The following is a 20,045-nucleotide window of genomic DNA, read 5'->3' as shown; positions in this document are numbered from 1 at the left end:
CAAACATAGTTCAGTGAAAACTTAGTGGAGATTCCACATTCAGTTCCACAGTCTAAACTGGCCTCCCATTTTTGTAGGGAGGCAAAACTTATTGTGCTATACTCATAGATTGGTGCCTTGTCAGGTCATCATTGGGGAGGCTTCCTCTGGCAGCAGATCAGAGCACATACAGAAAATGAGCTTTAGATAAAGAAGAGTACTAGTTCTTTTGAGCCTCAGAGGACTCTGCAGTAACCATGATTTATTTATTTATTTTTTTTACTATTGTTTTAGGAGAGAGAAGTTCTTGGAAGTCTTTAATGCTATAGAAAGATAGATTACAAATAGTACAGTGGAGGAAGTGAGGAAAGTTCCTAAAGTGTATATATATATATATATATACATATATATATATATATATATATTTGTAAATTATTTAGTATATATAACGAAATTATATATTTAGTATATATAAGGAAATTATATATATATTTGTAAATTATTTAGTATATATAAGGAAAGGATATATATATATATATATATATATATTTGTTCCTATATAATATATATATATATATATATATATATATATATATATACATAACAAATCTATTTTCAATATAAGGAAACCAAATTGAAACATATTAAAAGTGTAAAGAACAGACAAAGGAGTCAGATATAATACTCACTCCCACTGTGTATCAGACATAAACTTTCACCTACTGCTTTAGTGCTCTGCTTGCCTTCCTGCTACCATGCTTTCCATTCTGATGGCCATGGACTAACTCTCTCAAACTATAAGTAAGCCCCCAATTAAATGCCATCTTTTAAAAGTTGTTTTGGTTATGGTGTCTCTTCACAGAAATAGAAGCATAAATAAAACATCTAATAATCTAGTTAGTTACATATTAAATGACATTATAATGATTTTTATAGTTTTAAACATAAGAACAAAAAGATTTTTCATGTTGTAATTTCTTTATTACTTTTAACATAGTAATGGAAATTCATTCTGCTCTAATGCATAATTTACATAATTATTTGGAATCATTGGTGAAGTAAATTATTGCACTCATTTGTAAATAAGAGAAATTGGCAGTCAAATCTTCCTCAGCTTGCTCAGATTTATATTAAGCCCATGTAAGTAGAAGGTTCATAGACTTCCTATCCAAGGTATTTCTTCTGTCAAGCATTACTGTGCCCAACACCATATACAATTTTCCTTTAGAAACTTTTCTGTTTAGCTATGATATCGCTGAAATTTAGGTTCCTGTGCTTAGACTCCTCTTGAGTCTTCACTTTCCAATTTGACTTCCTAATCATATGCTATTTTAGCCTCATTTATGAAGCCCTCCTCCATCTTAACAATGGTAGCAATTTTTTTGCATTGATTCCCCATATCAAATTTATAGTTCTGAGTTACAAAACTGAAACTTCTAGCTTTTGTGAAATATTTCCAAAAAATTTTCCTGAAGTTGAGGTAACTTACTCTTGTCTGTGGCTGAGAGACATTATCCCACTTCCTGTACTCAGGTACCACTCTTATAAAGTCCGACTTGGTGTCCTAAAATGTTGTTATACTCCCATCTCTTCTACCTTTAATTATACTTCTGTTTATACTTTCACTATTTTCTACACTTTCACACACCTGGTAATTGCTTTACAAGATATTTCTTCAATGTTTTTCCTGTACCCATTTAGCCCTCTATGCTATGCAGGGTTTTATGCACTTCCAGAGAAGGTTTCCATTTTTATTACAAATTTCAAGAATTATCCCTACTACATACTGAGTGTTCAATAAGTATTAATTTACAAACTAAACAAATCTGTTTCTGAGTGGAACAGATGTTATCAAAGCAAAACTTGTAAGCTGAGAAGATTATGCACATTATCAAAGGGATAGACAGCTTCATATATACTGTTTCTGAATAACCATATCTTGTCTACACTTAATAGGAATCAGTGGTCCCACCATGATATCTGACTCTGGCCCTAGGGCCTGAACTTTCCTCACTTCCTCCAGTGTACTATTTGTAATCTATCTTTCTACAGCATTAAAGACTTCCAAGAACTTCTCTCTCCTAAAACAATAGTAAAATAAATAAATAAATAAATCATGGTTACTGAGAGTCCTCTAAGGCTCAAAAGAACTAGTACTCTTCTTTATCTAAAGCTCATCCTGTGTCAGTTCACAAGTTGTTTACTCTGCTATTTGCTTCAGTTCTATTTCTTACCTTGGGACCCTTTAAGAATATCCTTTAATTTTTATTGTGATATTCCCCAGGGTCTGCTACTTGTCATGTTCTAGGAAAAAAATTAACAATCCATTTTTCCCAAGACTCCTCTTTCTATCGTTGTTGAGGTGGCATATTTGCATCAATGCATTCCATCAGAGTCCCTTACATGAGGTCGGTTTGTACATGTGCAAACACAATCTTGATTTTATGGTATACAGTTTAAGAGGATAATCTGCAAAAATCTATATTTCTGGTGATTATAAGTATATGACATACAGTGAGCATATGGTACTTTTTAATAATAAGAAAGTATAATAAAGAAAACATGTGGTTTTAGTACTTTTATTCTTTAATCTGTCTTTGATAATTATATGACCTCTTGTTCAATCCTCATTACACTCAACAAACATAACTATGCTATCTTCACTTTGACTTACAAGCAGATCTTGCCATCCACATATTCATATCAAAGTATTTGCCTGTCAAGGAAATTTATCTCTCAGTGTTTGTGAATACTCAGTGAAATGGACAAATGCTGCCAAAGCCATATGAATGACACATCAAGTTACTCAAATCACTTATTGAGGAAAAATTGCAGAATAATTTATTATTGGCTACAGTCATTGTAATCACGGGTGTATTTAATAGTTTTTTATTGCATGCTTTTTTTTACATATTCTGTCTTCTTATGAAAGAGTTATGAATTCTGATTTATTAAAACATGCTATTTGTGCTACAGTGGAACCTGTGGTGTGTAGCTCTTTCTCGAATACCGCATCTAGCATTGTTGCAACTCTTTTACTATTATTGCTTGCTTTTCTAATGATACTGCCAACTTCATAGGGAATAACTTCATTATAACTTACATAAAACAATAAATGGTCCTTTGAAATTCAAGATTCAGTGTTTTGGATTTTCAAGAACAACTTTATAAAAAAGCATAATCATGGTATGTGACCTGCCCATCTTTCAAATGCTTCCCTTCCTTCAAATTCTCCAAGTAGCGCCTTTAATACTATTTTTCTCTATTAAAGATAATATTTTCTATGAATACTGCAATATTATAAAACCTGAAACAATTTTCACATTTTGCAAAAATCTATGCTTATTTAGGACCATACTTGATTTATTTTGTTATTCTTCTGGATTAATAACTCAACAATCATGCCAGTTTCTCATTTATTACTTAATGTTGATTTGGGTAACATGAAGATTTTAAGTATGGACATATTATGAGGTCCATTCCATGGACCTCAGATACCCTATAATATACTAGGCGATCTCCAAATATACTAAGTGACCTCCAAATTCAGCATTAACAGCTTGGAACTCAGATTTTTTCTCTTGTCTCTAGACAATTGCACCCAACTGATTCACTTACAAAGCTTGGAAAGTCACATTTTTAATACCACCCAATGACAGATAAGGGATATCAAAGACTGATACCCTTGTCAGCATGCACTTTATGCTCCAGAGACACCACCCAAGTAAACTAAGAATCATGTATACTAAGATATTACTCCTTCCTCTTGATATTTCTCCAATGCAAAGATACCAATGCATAGCCCAGAACCTCCAGCTAAGTAAGTACCCTAAGATCCAGATTTAATAAGATATTACTCAATGGTTTTTGTATCAGTTACTGCCTTGAGATCTGGCCCTAACTTCTCTGTGTGATGAGCTATGACTGCAAAAAATTCAAATATATTCAAATAAAGCTTTTTCTCCCTAATTTGCTTTTCTCATAATATTTTATCCTAGCTACAGAAAAGCAAACCAGATGGTATTTTAGGCAGGTGCGGAAATGTGGGAGTTGGGAGGAAACTTTGAAGGCTATATCTGGTCCTTGGTCATGTGTTTTTCTCTGTTTCATCTCTGCCACAGGGTGAACAGTGTCAGAAAAACACTGATAATATCGTATTGTTATCCTTTCCCTCACACTCAAGCAATGGATGCAGTTAGTAAGTTTTAAAACCTGAGTCAAAATAATCTTCCTTCTTTCAAGATATTTCACTCTGGTGTCAGGCACAGAAAAAAAAAAAAAAACTAACACAGTTGGCTGCCTTTCATTATTCAGGTTACTGCTTAGGCAACAAATTGTAGAATTGAATTATTTGCCATGCTCAGTCTTAATGCTGGGATAGGCTTTGTTGACTCCCCATGGGAGCCCTTACTCTTGTGGTGGAGTAGATGTAGGGTATGGAAGGGAGAACTGTGGTTGGAATGTAAGATAAAATTTATAAAAGTAAAACTTGAATTGAATTATCTGAACTCATACTGAAATAGTGTCCCAAACAGCTATCCTTCCTGTACGGCTTTCCTTTTGTAATTATAACTGTGTAAAATTATGTAAGTATTATAACTTCTACTGTGGCATATGTTTCTCCCTGGCTTCTATTTGTTTTATGAATGTAGAAACTTTCATCAGTTCCAGAAGCCTTTGGTACTTGGATGAAAGACATGTCAATAGACTTAATATCCCAAAATTCTGTATCCCAGAAAGAACAGGCTGCCTCAATATGATATGCCATGCTTTGTTGACTCCCAGGGGAGGACTTACCCTTCTGAGGAGTGGAAGGGGTAGGGGTAGAAAGGAGGTAGCAGAAGGGAATAGGCAGATAGAGGAGGGAAGGAAAACTGGTTGGTATGTAAAATAAATAAAATATTTAATAAAAATAAAAACAATAGAGTCAAATGCAATTCACAAGGCAAATGAAAAGTTAATGTATATTTAACAACCAAAATATTTTTAAGCATGAAAGATAACCAAGCATAAATAAAAAAGAACAGGTCATGCAAATAAATAGACCATCATTTGGGTCTCCAGACTAGACTGCACTGAGTAGGGAGGTTGACCCAGAATCTTTGGTTTACAGAAGTTTGCAAATGTATTAAAACTGAAATGTTAAAGTTTTCTATGGGGCAGTTGAAAATATTTTGCAATACAAAGGAACAAGCCTTGGGCATTCTGATGAAAAAACTTGGAAGCTGTAGGAAATGTAGAACTGAGTCAAGATTGGAGCCCTGAGTAGTGCTGAGAGGGGAATATTGGGAGTCCTAGATGAGATCTAGGAAAGATAAGAGGAAAACAGAAAGAAGAATTGATTGCAAAAAACAGACACCTTGAAACCTGCCTTTTTACAGAAAGTGTATTTGCCATCCTTGAATTCATTTCTCTTTATATCCTCTAGAAATATTACCATATATCTTAGTAACATTAGCATGCATTTGTAAAGATACCCTGATCCATCACTAGGATCTGTCAAAATTTTATTTCTGTAAATACTTACTGATAGATTTATAACTTAAGCAGTTTTCAAATAACACCTTATAACTAGCAGTATGATAATAAGCTGACTTTAGAGTTCGGAAACTATTATATAAAATGTAAATAACTTCTGTAACATCATTTTACATATAATTTTATCTATTTGTAAATGCTTTCTCATGAAGAATACTAGAAAGAACTGTTAATACTAATAAGCTTGTCATGTTTTTTTACATGTAATATGTGCAAATACATCATACCTGTGGGCCTCTGTAAGTTTTTTTGTACTAAAATCCTCCTCAGAGTGCCATCCATGGCTGCTTCTTCTATATGGGAGTGGTCCCCAATTACAGTCCAGTACATCATCCTGAATAGAGTAGGTCAAGAATATTAGCTTGGAGATAGTGCTGTGAAAACTGTGTCCTTCCTTTACCAGGGTGTACTCAGACCACATGTGTCAAAGTGATCCAGCCCCTCATTAAGCAGGTTCCTGACCCAAATTGAAAGCTGTAGAATGTCCAGCTCCAACAGGGAGTAGCGCAAAACAGTATTTTAACCGAATATAAATTTTGTGATATATTTTTAATAACATACACTGTAACTTATTATTTGTTGTATAAATTTTAGTTCTCAAAACCCCATAAAAACCTCAAGAGAAAACTATTTCTATCATTTGAAATCATCTTATAGTGACAGATTATTCATTGTATTATAGATGATGCACAAATAAATAGGTAATAAAAGTAAAATAAAATTTAAAAGGAAACAGTCGTGAAATTGGAAGGGGAACATGGTGGGTAGGGGGCTCTTAAAGGAGTCAGAGTGGTGAGACACAGCGCCAAGATGATCAAATTACTGTATTTACATGTAGAAAATCCACAGAGGAAGATGACGATGGAGCTAGGAGGAGTGGAGGGGAGAGGAAGCTCTGATTGGGATATATTGTATGAGGGAAGAATCTATTTTAATAAAAATTAAAAATAAAGATATTAGAAAAATCCTCTTCCCCCATAAAAGAGTAGTTTTTTCTTCTGCTTCTTTTTCCAGATAGGAAAGCCCAGGCTAGCCTCAAGCTCCTCATGATTCTGGCCTTGAAATCTACATCCTTCTGCCTTCAAGTGCTGAAATTACAGGGAGCTCTAAGTAACTGTTTCTATAAAAGAAATGTTTTTCTCATTGAGTGGATAAGGTATTCTACAATTCTAGTAATCATGGTTCTATTTATATATTTAAGAATTTCATTTACTGTTTCCCTTTATTTTTCAACAGTTTATGGAGGCTTTTCATTTTATACATAAAAAGGATATCTTCAGATTAAATAATCAAAATGTAAAAATAGTTAAATATAAATATAAATCTTCATATTTTGTTTTCCTTTATCTCTAAACACTATCTTTAACATATTTAAGGTCCAGAAAATTCACTCATGTTTACTAGTAGTAGTAGTCATGCGATTATCTTCTGCTGTTTTTTAATCCATGCTAATAAACATACCAGACAAGAGATACTCATGCATGTACTAATTGAATAATACAGAAAACATTTATAAAGATATTTTTTGTCAACATATGAGAAAGGAAATGGTTCTGAGAGAAAAGGATTTTCAGGTCCCAGAAATCTGTTCCACACAGAATAAAAATATTGAACTACATTTATAAATATGGATATCTCTGTTCCATCAAGAAACAGAAACACCAAGCATCAACTTACCCTCTTTTAGGATTTACAGCAATAGCATAGGGCTCCCCAGCCATATTAGTCAAGAGTCTGGTGCAGTTCGGGCCATTCAGCTGTCCTACATTGATGGAGTATCGCAGGCTTGTCCAGTGTGTAGTATAGTAGCTAAACCAGTGCATTCTAGAATGATCAGTCCAATATATATTTCCTGCCACCCAGTCAACTGCAATATCTCGAGGCCTTTTAAATTCAGGACACTAGAAGAAAAAGAGAAAAGCAGTACACCACAGTATTCTCAAGGGGAAATTAGCATCATTTTCTGTACCTACACATTAGAATAGCAGGGATAATAGGGATATTCTAGGTATTATTACACATTTTTTCTCAATCCTTATGGTCTATCCATTGAAGAAGAGCAACTTTCTCTTCTTAACTTTGCTTAATGTCATGTATTAAATTTACACATATCTTCTATTATGTCATATACCAATTCCCTTTATTATTAGAAGCAGTTTCTTTTTTATTAGCATATACTGTTTTTCTTAATATTCAGCCAGTTCTCTGTACTTACGTTATTTACATGATTAAGACTTTACAATTAACATGATGAACATTTTTATACATGTTTATCAGAGGACATACACTCAGATTTTAATAACTATTTATTCAGGAATATAATAATTGAATCCTAAGATATACACCTATGCTTATCTTGAATAAATAGTGCTAGAAAATCTTTTAAAAAGAATTCAGTAAATATTTTTGGCAATGTGAAAAGCACATATTTCTCTGGATCTCTGCCACATACAATTGACTTTAACAATGGAAAAATAAGTCAGATACATTAGCATAGCAAAAATCTTTCAGCATGTTTTCAATGATGTTGAAATCTCTGTCTGAGAACTTGGCTATTTAGTTATTCTGTTTTACAGAATTAACATGAGACAAAAGTTTTTAAAGGGATCCATATAAAACGCTAGCAAAATGTATTAGTTAACTTCATCACTTTGAGTGGAGATAATATAGTAATTAAATTGCCATGGTCAAGTTTATTGTGCATAACCATAAGAAAGAAGGGATTCCCAGGGGTGCTATATCAAGACAGAATCAATTATTTCAGGTTATTAGCATTAGTCTCTGGTCACAGTGGGCAAATGCTATTTTAACATGTAGTCTCTTGCATGACTTAGTGATGAACAAATGAAAGTGGTTATTGCAAAGGAATGCATGGGATCAAAGAACAATAATTCCATGGCACTGTCTTGTTGTAAGAGGTTCTAGGCCCGGCAGGTCCTGCCACCCTTGATCCCCCAAAACGAACACACAAAGACTTATGTTAATTATTAAACTGTTGGCAAGTGGCTAGGGCTTCTTGTTTGTTTGTTTGCTTGTTTGTTTTGAGACAGGGTTTCTCTGTGACTTTGGAGGCTGTTCTGGAACTCGCTCTAGGCTGGCCTGGAACTCACAGAGATCCGCCTGCCTCTGCCTCCCGAGTGCTGGGATTAAAGGCGTGTGCCACCAAGGTCCGTCTTTTTTCTTTTTTTCTGTTTTTGGTTTGTGGCTAGGGCGTTTTATTGGCTAGTTCTATCTTAATTATTAACCCATTTCTATTAATCCAAGTATTCCCACATGGTCTTATCACACCAGAGAAGGGTCCAGACCTGCTACTCTTTTGTTGGGCTACGTGGCTACTGCTCTCTGCCTATACTTCCCAGAATTCTCCTCTTCTCCTAGTCTTGCCTATCTTCCTGACTTATTGGCCAACAGAGTTTTATTCATTAATCAGTAAGAGAAACATAAATACAGAAGGACAACCCCCATCAATGTCTTTCTGCTGACTACTAGTTCCTAGGAGAAAGGAAGATACATTCAATAAATCCTGGAAGCACTTACCCTTGTGGTAACAGGTATTTTGAATGGGCAGAAAACATGCTAACCAAGATGCCTGATTACTGAGTTATAAAAATTTCTGTATTCTTTTTGTTTTAATATGATGTTTTATGTTGCCCAGAATTTCCTTGGACTTGATTTGTATTCCAAACAAACTTTGAATTATAACTTCCTGCCATAGTTTCCAAGGTGACTAGGATTGCCTTTATTAGCTAAAAAGCTCACTTGAAAAATTATAATGTTTTCTATTATCAGAAATTTGATATACTTTTGCTTCATAAAACAAATTAAAAATTATATAGTACCACATAACAAGCAACAAATACTGTACTTATACCCAACATACTCAAAGCTTTAGAGTTAAATGAAAGATGCTAAAATTAAGTTCTCTCTAGAAATTTTTTATTATTCATATGATATAATCACAGATAGTTAGGATATAAGAATTTTTTCTAGTCTCTTCCAAACTTTTTTCAAATAAAGAAGTAATGTTTAATTTAGTGTATTTTGATATTATTAGAATTTAAAAGTAAATATATCATCAAATGGCATATGCACTGCATGTCTGTGTGGAACAAAATCTTACAAACATAAATAGCAGTGTGTTAAATTGCTTTCCTACACTGTTTCAAGTCTTTAAATGCTTATTGTGTTTGTAACATTAGTAGAATAAACCTTTGCTGTATTGAAAGTATGATGTCACCGATCATCTATATCAGAGTTAAATAAACTAAAATTTTGTCTTAATGTCATGGCCAAAAGCTATGGCAATTTCACATAAATTCCTAGTTTTTAAAATTAATCTTTCCTGTTACTTTGTTTATGTTGAAAAACCTGGCTATTCTTTAGTTTTTGTGTGACTCCAAGCCACTGACAAATACTTAGCTCTATCTCTCACAATTAAGAGAACATGGAAGTTGGATTTAGTGATACTTCTTCCAGGTAAATGGTATGTTGAAGACTGAACCAATGTAAATTCTTGAAATACAAATCAAATTTTGTTCTTGTTTCTAGTTTAATGTATGTGTCTAGAAAAATGAAAGGGGCTAGCATTCATTTTAACCGCCAAGGATCTTGGCAGTGTGACATACAAATCCGCACTGAGCTGTATCCTCTTTTCTTTAAACTCCTTTACTCTTTGATGAAGTTGATGACTGTTCCTTTATGTTTTGTGCCTCAGGGCTTATCCCTGGGGAATTTTCATTTAAGAACATTTTTTTTTTCTGGAACTGATTAAGAATTTCTAGGAGATTGTCTTTGTGTTTCAGTTGTTCATAGTTTTGTGAGGATACCCACAATTGTGGCCTTCTCTTCTTGGTTCTATCACCTGGTTTCTAGATCAAGGAATGCTTCCATTTCTTTTTATAGCTACTAAGAATATTGTGTCAAGGACGGCTATATCCAATTAATTATAACTGAAATCATGATAACATCAGTAACAATATTAATTATCAGGGAATGACTGTAGAAAATTCAACATTGCTGGAGACAGTGATTCACAGCAGTACATGTTTACTGATCTTCACCACAGAGTGCTTTATTTACAGAAGGAGGACAGCAAGAGGACATTCCTCATTATTACTCATAAATGCCTTTTGCTTTTAAGATTATAATGCAATCACATCCTTTCTTTCTCCTCTAAACCCTCCCCAAACTCCTTCTTACTTTCTTTAAAATCCATGGATTTTTTTCATTAATTGTTGGTAAATGCATATATGTATATGTACATACAAATATATCCCTTAAGAAATAAATGTAACCTGCTCAGTCTGTTTTCATGGCTGGCCATTTGGCATTAGATAACCCTGGATTAGATTAGTTCTCTCACTTTCAGCATTCCTTACTTGCTCGTACTACTTTGTCTGGTGGCTTCATAGAAGTAAAAGGATTTTGAATGTTAGCACACACAGGCAAGTGACAGAATAGTTGTAGACACACTAAATAGATGTTGACAAGAGAAAGACAGAAATGCCTGTTATTGCAGCTAATACTCTATCTGATAAAAAACATGGAAAAAAGATTATTCTGAGTCACAAAGACAGGAAAGAGAATGGCTTAAAAATTAAGAACACTAGAACTTGAACCACATAGCCCTAAAAAGACAGAAAGAAACGCAAAACAAATCAAACCATGTGTAATATTAGAAAGAAAAAGAACATAAAATTGTTCATTGGTTCTTCAGGTTAAGACAGCGAAGAGGCCATTGCATGTGACAGCAGAGTTACATGTGCCTTTTTAGAGAGAGTAAGCACCTGACTATTCTGACAAACAAGGACTTTGTTAATACAATTGCACAAACTAGAAGACATGTGTTGACTGATTTCTTCAGGAAAAAAAATAAATGGTCTATGTCTTGTTAAGATTTCTAAATACACAGATAAATTAGACACTCTGAGGCAGCTTCCTATTAAAGCATTGGTCAAATGAATGAAATCATTAAGCCTCACAGAGAAGCTGACAGCTTAATTGTAACAAAATTGGAAGATTCTGCTTTAATATTAAATCCTCTATACTATGTACTGTGTGCTATCAGTCACAATTTTAGCTTCAGTACTAAAGATACTTTACGGAACACATTTGTTTTAAAATGGGAAGAGAAAAGACTATAAATGATAATTCAAGCATTTGAACTCTGGAAATCATGTTTCCTTTTTTAACAATGTTATAGTCAGCTATATATTTTTACAATGTTCAGTGGCCTTTTGAGCTCTTGGAATCCAGTTACTGAGAGGGAGGAGTGATGAGCAAAGTGGTCAAGTCCAGTCTGGAGAAACCCACAGAAACAGATGACCTGAACAAGGGGGAGCTTATGCACCCCAGACTGATAGCTGGGAAACCAGCATAGGACTGATACAGACCCTCAGAACATGGGTGTCAGTGAGGAGGCCTGGACAATCTATGGGGCCTCTGGTAGTAGATTAGAATTTACCTTAGCATATGAATGTACTTTAGTAGCCCATTCCATATAGAGGGATACTTTCTCAGCCTAGACACATGGGGGAGTAGCTAAGCCCCATTACAAATGATATGACAGATTTTGAAGATCCCCATGGAAGGTCTCACCCTCCCTGGGAGAAGAAAGGGGATGAGATAGGGGGTTACTTGAGGAGGGGAGGGAGAGGGAACTGGGATTGACATGAAAAGCAAGCATGTTTCTAATTTAAATAAAAAATAGAAAAAGTTCAATAATCAAATTGATAAACTAACCAAAAAACTTCACAAGTAAAATGAATTTCATAAAATATATTAGGATATGAAGATAAAGTAATTAGACCACATAAACCAAGAATACAGAAAGTTACACACACACACACACACACACACACACACACACACACACACACACACACTCACCCACACACATGTAACATGAAAGAACTTTTTGATACCATTAAATATAGTATCTTCTAATTAATACATTAAGAGAATGTATCCCAGGCCAATAGGATAAAATAGATATTCAACTATATAATGGAGGAAAACTTCCACAAATTAAGGAAATGCACACTTATACAGATATAAGAAGTACAGAGAACACAAACTAGACATGACCAGAAAAGAAATTTCCCATAGAATATAATAGTTAAATTATTAATTATATGGAAAAAAGAAATAGTATTGACAACTGCAAGTGGGAAAAAAAGGAACACAAGTTACATATAAAGGAAAACCCATTGGGATAATAGCTAATTCCTAGTGGAATCATTGAAAGCCAAAAGAACCTGGAAAAAAATCTTCACGCAGATCATGTATGTCAATCTAGAGCTCCATACCCTTCAAAAGCATGTGCCATATTTGAGGACACAGATATTCCCTATGATATAAATAGGCTAAAGTGATTCATGTCCACTAAACTATCCTTACAGAGAATACTTCAGACTAAAGAGAGGAATAAGCCATAAGACTATAGTAAGAAAAAAAAATGGTTATAACCACCAAAACATAAAGCAGCAATAGGAACAAGCAGAAAAAAAAATATGATTTGGAATAATGCCCACTTTTCTTTTTTCTTTTTATTTTAATTCTTTTATCATTGTAGGTCACAAGATAGTAGTAAATATCCAATATAGTACAGCCCACTGTGGAGTGTGGTCTTAATAATTCCGGCAAATATCCCAAGTTTGTTAAGGTTAAAAAAAATCTTCCCCAGAAATCTAGCTTTTGGTATAATGCACACTTTTCAAAAATAATGGTAAATATTGCTGGTCCCAAGTTTCCATTCTTAAAATACAGCTTAGTTGAATAATTTCAGAATCATAATCCATTTTTCTATTCTTAGAAGAAACTCAACTTAGCAGTAAATATATGCACCACCACAAGGGAAAAAATTTAAAAAAATTGTATTTCCACCAGATGAGAAAAGTAATCAAGTGGGTTTTGATATTATAATATCTAACAAAATAACCTTCAAAATATAACCAACCAGAAGAAATATAAAGAACTTCTTTCTAAACGAGGGGACAAGAAACCAATAAGACATAACAATTCTACATATATATACACTAAACTCTGGCACACCCAGTTTGACAGAAACAGTACTATTGGACATAAAAACACAGATCAACTCAGAAATAGTATGTGATTTCAGTAATCCATTTTCCTCAAAACAGAGATTATCTGGACAATAAGCCAAAAATAACTATATAAATAAGCAAACAAATATGAAGGCATTAAAATTGAAGGTCAAAAGGTTCTAATTGATTATATCTATGCATATATATATATATATATATATATATATATATATATATATAAAATTCCATCCAAACACCAAATAATAGCCATTATACTCAGCATTTCATCGGAGAGTCTGTAAAAACAAACGGCATTCTGGGATACAAAACAAGTCTTTAAAACAAACAAAACAAAAATCCCATGAAAAAGCAAAAAGAAATCCTAAAAGTAAAAAGCAAAACAAAACAAAACAAAATAACTCCATTTATTCTCTCTAGTTACAATGCTATAACATTTGTAATCTATTAGCAAACAAATTGTTATTCTATACACAAACTAATTGTTATTAATCTACATATTACTGACTGGAAAGTGCATCAAAGAATAAAGCCAGAAAAATAATTAACCTTAAGGAATGCAATGAAAATAATAGCATAACAGTAAAATCTCTGGGACATATTAAACAAAGTGCCTAGAGGGAAATCGATTAACATCACAGAGACCAATCGCCATATATATACATAATATATATATATATATATATATATTACAAAAGTTAATGAATAAAGAAATAATAAAGAATAATGGATTAAAAATAGGAAGGAGGGGGGTCGGGTGTTGGTGGTGCACGCCTTTAATCTCAGCACTCAGGAGGCAGAGGCAGGCAGATCTCTGTGTGTTCAAGGCCAGCCTGGTCTCCAGAGGGAGTGCCAGGATAGGCTCCAGAGTTGCTGTGGTCATGGTGTCTCTTTAGAGCAATAGAACACTGGCTAAGACATCCTTTGGGGCTGGAGAGATGGCTCAGAGGTTAAGAGCACTGACTTCTCTTCCAGAGGTCATGAGTTCAATTCCCAGCAACCACATGGTGGCTCACAACCATCCATTATGAGATCTGGTGCCCTCTTCTGGTGTGCATATATACATGGAAGCAGAATGTTGTATACATAATAAATAAATAAAATCTTTAAAAATATAGGAAGGAGGGGTACATAAGAAGTTTTGTAGGGAGAAAATGAAAGGAGAATGTGATAAAACATTATTATAACCTCAAAACATAATTTTAAAAATTAAAAAAGTCACAAGTAATTAAGTGATGAGACTCAAGAATCTGAAAATCCAATCAAACAAATTCATTAAGAAAAAAATAAATAACAGAGTTGAAATTAATGAAAGAGTTACTAAGAATCAGTAAATGAAAGAGTAGGTTTTCTCCTTTATGAGACTATAAACTAGAACATTCAACTCTTATCAATTTGAACAAAAACAAGGAAGAAACCTAAATCAACAGACTCAGCATTGAGCAGAGAAAGACCACAGAAGATATGAATGATATTCAGAATACCTTAAAGTATTACTTCAAACCCTGTACCCAGTTAACATAGAATATCTAAAAGAATGAATGAATTTCTAGAAACATTAAAACCACCAAAGTCTATTACAAATAATGCTGCTATGAATATTGCTAAACAGATGTCCTTGATGTATGAATGTGTATCATTTGGGTATATACCTAAGAGTGGAATTGCTGGATCATGTGGTAGAAGCAAGCTGTATGCCCCTCACCTGAAGAATGGATAAAGAAAATGTTATACATTTACACAATGGATTATTACTGAGTGGGGGGAAACAAACAATGGAATCTTGAAATTTGCAGGCAAATGGAGGGAACTAGAATAAATCATCCAGAGTGTGGTAACCCAGTCACAAAAAGACAAACATGAGCCTTCATCCAGTAACTGAAGGAAACAGAAGCCGACACCCACAGCTAAACACTTGAGTCAGACTCCTGAAATCCTGTTGCAGAGAGGGGGAGTGATGAGTAAACAGGTCAAGACCAGGCTGGAGAAACCCACAGAAACAGCTGACCTGAACAAGGGTGAGCTCATGGACCCCACACTGATAGTTGGGAAACCATCATAGAACCAATCCAGACCCCCTGACCATGGGTGTCAGTTAAGAGGCCTTGACAATTTATGGGGCCTCTGGTAATGGATCAGTATTTTCCCCTAGTATATGAATGGACTTTGGGAGCCCATTCCACATAGGGGGATACTCTCTCAGCCTAGAAACGGAGGAGAGGGCCTAGGCCCTGCTCCAAATGATATGACAGACGTTGAAGATTCCCCATGGAAGGCCTCGCTCTCCTTAGGGAGCAGAAAGGGGATGGAATAGGGGGCTGCTGTGAGGCAGGGGAGGAGGGGAGAGAGAGGGAATTGGGATTGACATGTTAAACAAGCTTGTTTCTAATTTAGATAATAAGAAAACCCACCAAAGTCAAACTAAGAGGTGAATAATACCCTAAAAAGTTTCATAACAAACAAAAGACCCAAAGAGTAATAAAAATCCTTTCAAGAACAACACAAGTCTGGCTTATATTGATTCACAGCAATATTCCACAAGGCCTTCAAAGTTCCACAAGCAATACTTTTAAATTTTTCCACTCACAGAGGGAGAAGGCACATACCCAAACTCCTATGAAGCCATTAATGCACTAAAACCAAAAACCAGATAAAGAAATACACCAGAGAGAGAAAAAGAGAGGGCGAGTGAGAGAGAAAGAGTGCTGTAGAACAATATTTTTGTTGAACATCTATTCAAAATTCCACAGCTAAATATTTGTAAGCAAATATAGGCATACATCTAAAATATCATTCACCATATTCAATTTGTATTTATACAGGAGATTAGAGATGGATCAATATAAATAATATGAAATTTTTAATGAATGAAAAAAGAATACATCTTAAAATTCATAGTAACTACAAATGACCAAGGATAGCCAAAAATATCCCTGAATAAAACTAATAATGCTGGATTGTTTATCATTCCAGATTCTAAGATATTTATAGAAGAGCAAATTAAAAAGAGTATTGTAGGGCTACAAAAATAAACATGCTCAGTACAGGGGAATAATATAAAAAAAACAAAATTGTGTGTACTTAAGTAAAGCCAAGTGATATTTCAGAAAATTGCCAAAAATACACACTAGAGAAAAGACAGTATTTTCAGTAAATCGGGCTGGCAAAACTGAATGTCAGTGTATAGAAGAATGAAGTTGACCTTTATCTACAATCTTTTACATAAAAATACCTAAGTGAATCAAAAACTTCAATGTGAAACCTCAAACAACAAAAAATGATAGAAGAAAAGTGAGGCATTATTTTTCAATTTACATGTGTAGGAAAGAATATTTGGTTAGACTCTATTTGTTGAGGAATTATGAACAATAATTGACAGTTGAGACCTCATACAACTAAAAAACTTCTGCACAGCAAGAAAACTAATCAACTGTATGGATAAGCAGTCAACTCAATGAAAGAAGGTCTTTGTCAAATGTATATCTAAAAAAGATTAATATCCATATCATATAAAGGACTGAAAAACAAATATTCAATACAACAAATGACTCAATTCAAAACTGAATATTCATCTGTGCAGGGTTTGCAAAAGAAGAAGTAAAAATGGCTATCAAATATTTTGAAATATCAAGATCCTTAGCTATGAGGGACATGCATATCAAAACAACTTCGATATTTCATCTTACCACATTCAAAATGACAACTTCAATGCTGGAGAGAGTGAATGAAAAATGAAAGCCTTATTCACTGTAAAAGGAATCAGTGTGGAAAATTCTCAAGAAGCTACAAGTTAATCTACTATAAGACCCAGCCAAACCACTGGTCAATATGTGCTAAAAGGACTGGACATTTTACTCTACAGATACTTGCTCAGCCATTTTGAAAGATTAAAATGCCTTTCAGTTTCCTAATAATAAAATTGTGGTACAAATACACAGTGGAATACTATGTAGTCACAAAGAAAGAAAACATAAAATTTGTAGGTAAATTTCTAGAGATAGAAAATACTTTACTTAAGCAGGTAACTCAGATTGAGAAATGCAAACACTACATGCCTTCTCTCATGTACAATACCTAACTCACAAAACTATTACACACTTGCATGGCCAGCCTTTTTAGCAGAAAACAGATTGTACATCTCTCCCTTTGAAGAGACAACCATGTGTGCATAACATTCCTGGTTTCCCTAGTGTTTATAAGTGAGCACAAAAATGCTTAGGCATTGTACCTCAACTTCCACTATGGGAGATCAGGTTAGAAAGTCACAGCAGGAATATAGAGGCAGAAATTGATTGAAAAGCTATGAAAGAATGCTTTTCCCTGCCTTGTTCCAGATTACCTTCTCAGTCTGTGGACTCACAGCATCTAGAACCAGTAACCCAGAAGTGGTACTGCTCACAATGAGCTAAACCCTCCCACCTCAATCATCAAGCCAGAAGTTGTACCATAGGCTTGCTCACAGTACATTCTGCTGGGGACATTTTCTCAATGAAGGGTCTCTCTTTCATTGTGAGTCTAATTTAATGACACAAAATCTAGCCAACACAAGCACCCTGATAAGATATGCAATCACAAGCAATCAGACAAAAATGAATATGCATATTAGCAAAACTAAATGAACTCAGCAGGTTGGATAACTAAAGTGTAAGAGGCCAAGCATTTGAGAAAGAGTACAGTGGGACACAGGAGTAATTAGAAACAATAGGAGGAGGGGAGAAATGAGGTAAGTACTTGGATTATGTATGAAAAACCTCAAACTGACTTCTAAACGGGCACTCGAGGAGCCAGCAGAAGTACATAACAAATGTTTGGGGCACAATCAAAGTGATTCAAGAGGGAATTTCTTTCTTTCTTTTTTTCTCTTTTCTTTCTTTCTTTCTTTCTTTCTTTCTTTCTTTCTTTCTTTCTTTCTTTCTTTCTTTCTTTCTCGAGACAGAGTTTCTTTGTATTGCTTTGGAGTCTTTCTTGGAACTCACTCTGTAGACCAGGCTGAGTTCCACAACTAGTAAATATACAGAAATGTTTGAACTCTAAGCCATAAATGGGATGTTTTTATCAAACTATTTCAAACATCAATGATCAGAGATCTATGAGGAAGAGGAGGCAAAAAGATTTCAAAAGCCAGACTTGGTAGAAGATGCCAAGGAAACAATGACTCCCAGACAAAACAGGACTGAAAAAAAGTATGAAATTATACAGACTGGGACAGCATACACAAGAAAGACCTACACAGATTCAAACCAGACTTAAATCTCAGAACTGAGAAGGGGAAGTGAACATGTTACAAACCTAACCGAAAAGCTATATCTAAGTGATACTGGGAAACAGAAAATCAGTTTTCTTCAATGGAGTGTCAATCATTTGTAGGAGAGATTGGCCAAAATAAAACAAATTCCATTGATTTTATGTTCTTTTGGGTTTTTTTTTTAGTATTTTTATCCGATTTATTTTTTAGTTTATCATGTTTCCTTTCATTTTTATTGTTTTGGTATGTTTCCTGTTTTTTTTTCTTTTCGTTTGTTTTTCGAGGAAAGGTAGGGGAAGAACACGAAGTTGGGTAGATGTAGAAGAGGGGAGAATTGGGAGGAGTCTGGGGAAAGAATACAATAAAATATATTACATGTAAAATTTTTAATAAAAAATAAAAAATAAGAGAAATTGACAGGGGAAAATGGGCAATATATCTATCATTTGGCTTTGAGATTTTCTCTTATTTTCCTGTAGAATTAGAGACCAAAATTAATGTGTTATAAACCATCCTTGGGAAAAACTTTTGAGCTTGTTTTCTAAGGAGTACAGAAGCCTCGGTTAGTATTATTCAATACAGGTATCAAAACTTAGAAGACAAAATAAACTGTATACTCTCTGAACTAATTGGTGACCAGCTGGAAACTGTTAAAAAGATGTGTCTTTATCTGACAGAATAATTTTTTTATACACAAGGTGAATTTCAGAGAAATAACAGGCTTGGTTAAAACTTGACAGATGCATATACGGTTGAACATCGTTTTGAAATTGCATATGCTTATTACTTGGAATGGGCTTTAGAACTTGTCTGCTTCAATGTTGTAATTATTTTTCAAACATGTAGTTTAGAGTCAGCAATTTTAATTTCACTGGAACTTACACTAAATTAATGTGGTCAGAGTAGATAATTCCCTTTTTATACATTAAAACACTGGGATTGCAAAGCAATAAGATGAGCACAATGCAGTTGACTTCATTAGGATAGCTTTCACTCTTTATTATAGTTCCTGAAATTCCTGAGAATTTCATGTAGAGACAACTGGTAAAACCCATGGCTCAGCAATACACACTGTATGATATTGGCATTGATTCAGTCACTAGGTGACTCAATGATCAACACATAGTGATCCTCAGTAGAAAGTGTTATCATACAGTAAATCACAGCCTCCCTGGGGAATGATACTAGCAATGATCATTCTGAAAGGACTGGAGAAA

General features: G+C 34.2%; 1 protein-coding gene and 1 non-coding gene across 2 annotated transcripts in view; both read right to left on the bottom strand.

Annotated features, from left to right (window-relative positions):
* LOC100773941 (low-density lipoprotein receptor-related protein 1B) overlaps positions 1 to 20,045 on the bottom strand; it is a 1,050,824-nt gene that overhangs the window by 85,920 nt on the left and 944,859 nt on the right. Inside the window, exons 76-77 of the mRNA XM_035447074.1 lie at positions 7,195 to 7,418; positions 5,745 to 5,851 (exon numbers count right to left, since the gene is read on the bottom strand). Coding sequence (XP_035302965.1) covers positions 5,745 to 5,851; positions 7,195 to 7,418 — 331 coding nt within the window. The remainder of the gene's footprint in view (positions 1 to 5,744; positions 5,852 to 7,194; positions 7,419 to 20,045) is intronic.
* On the bottom strand, positions 13,084 to 13,219 carry LOC113830944. Its single transcript, XR_003486733.1, has one exon. It is a non-coding gene; the product is annotated as a small nucleolar RNA SNORA4 (small nucleolar RNA).

This window comes from Cricetulus griseus, chromosome 6, assembly GCF_003668045.3.
Source record: "Cricetulus griseus strain 17A/GY chromosome 6, alternate assembly CriGri-PICRH-1.0, whole genome shotgun sequence".
Lineage (NCBI taxonomy): Eukaryota > Metazoa > Chordata > Mammalia > Rodentia > Cricetidae > Cricetulus > Cricetulus griseus.
This window is presented reverse-complemented; position numbering and strand designations above follow the sequence as displayed.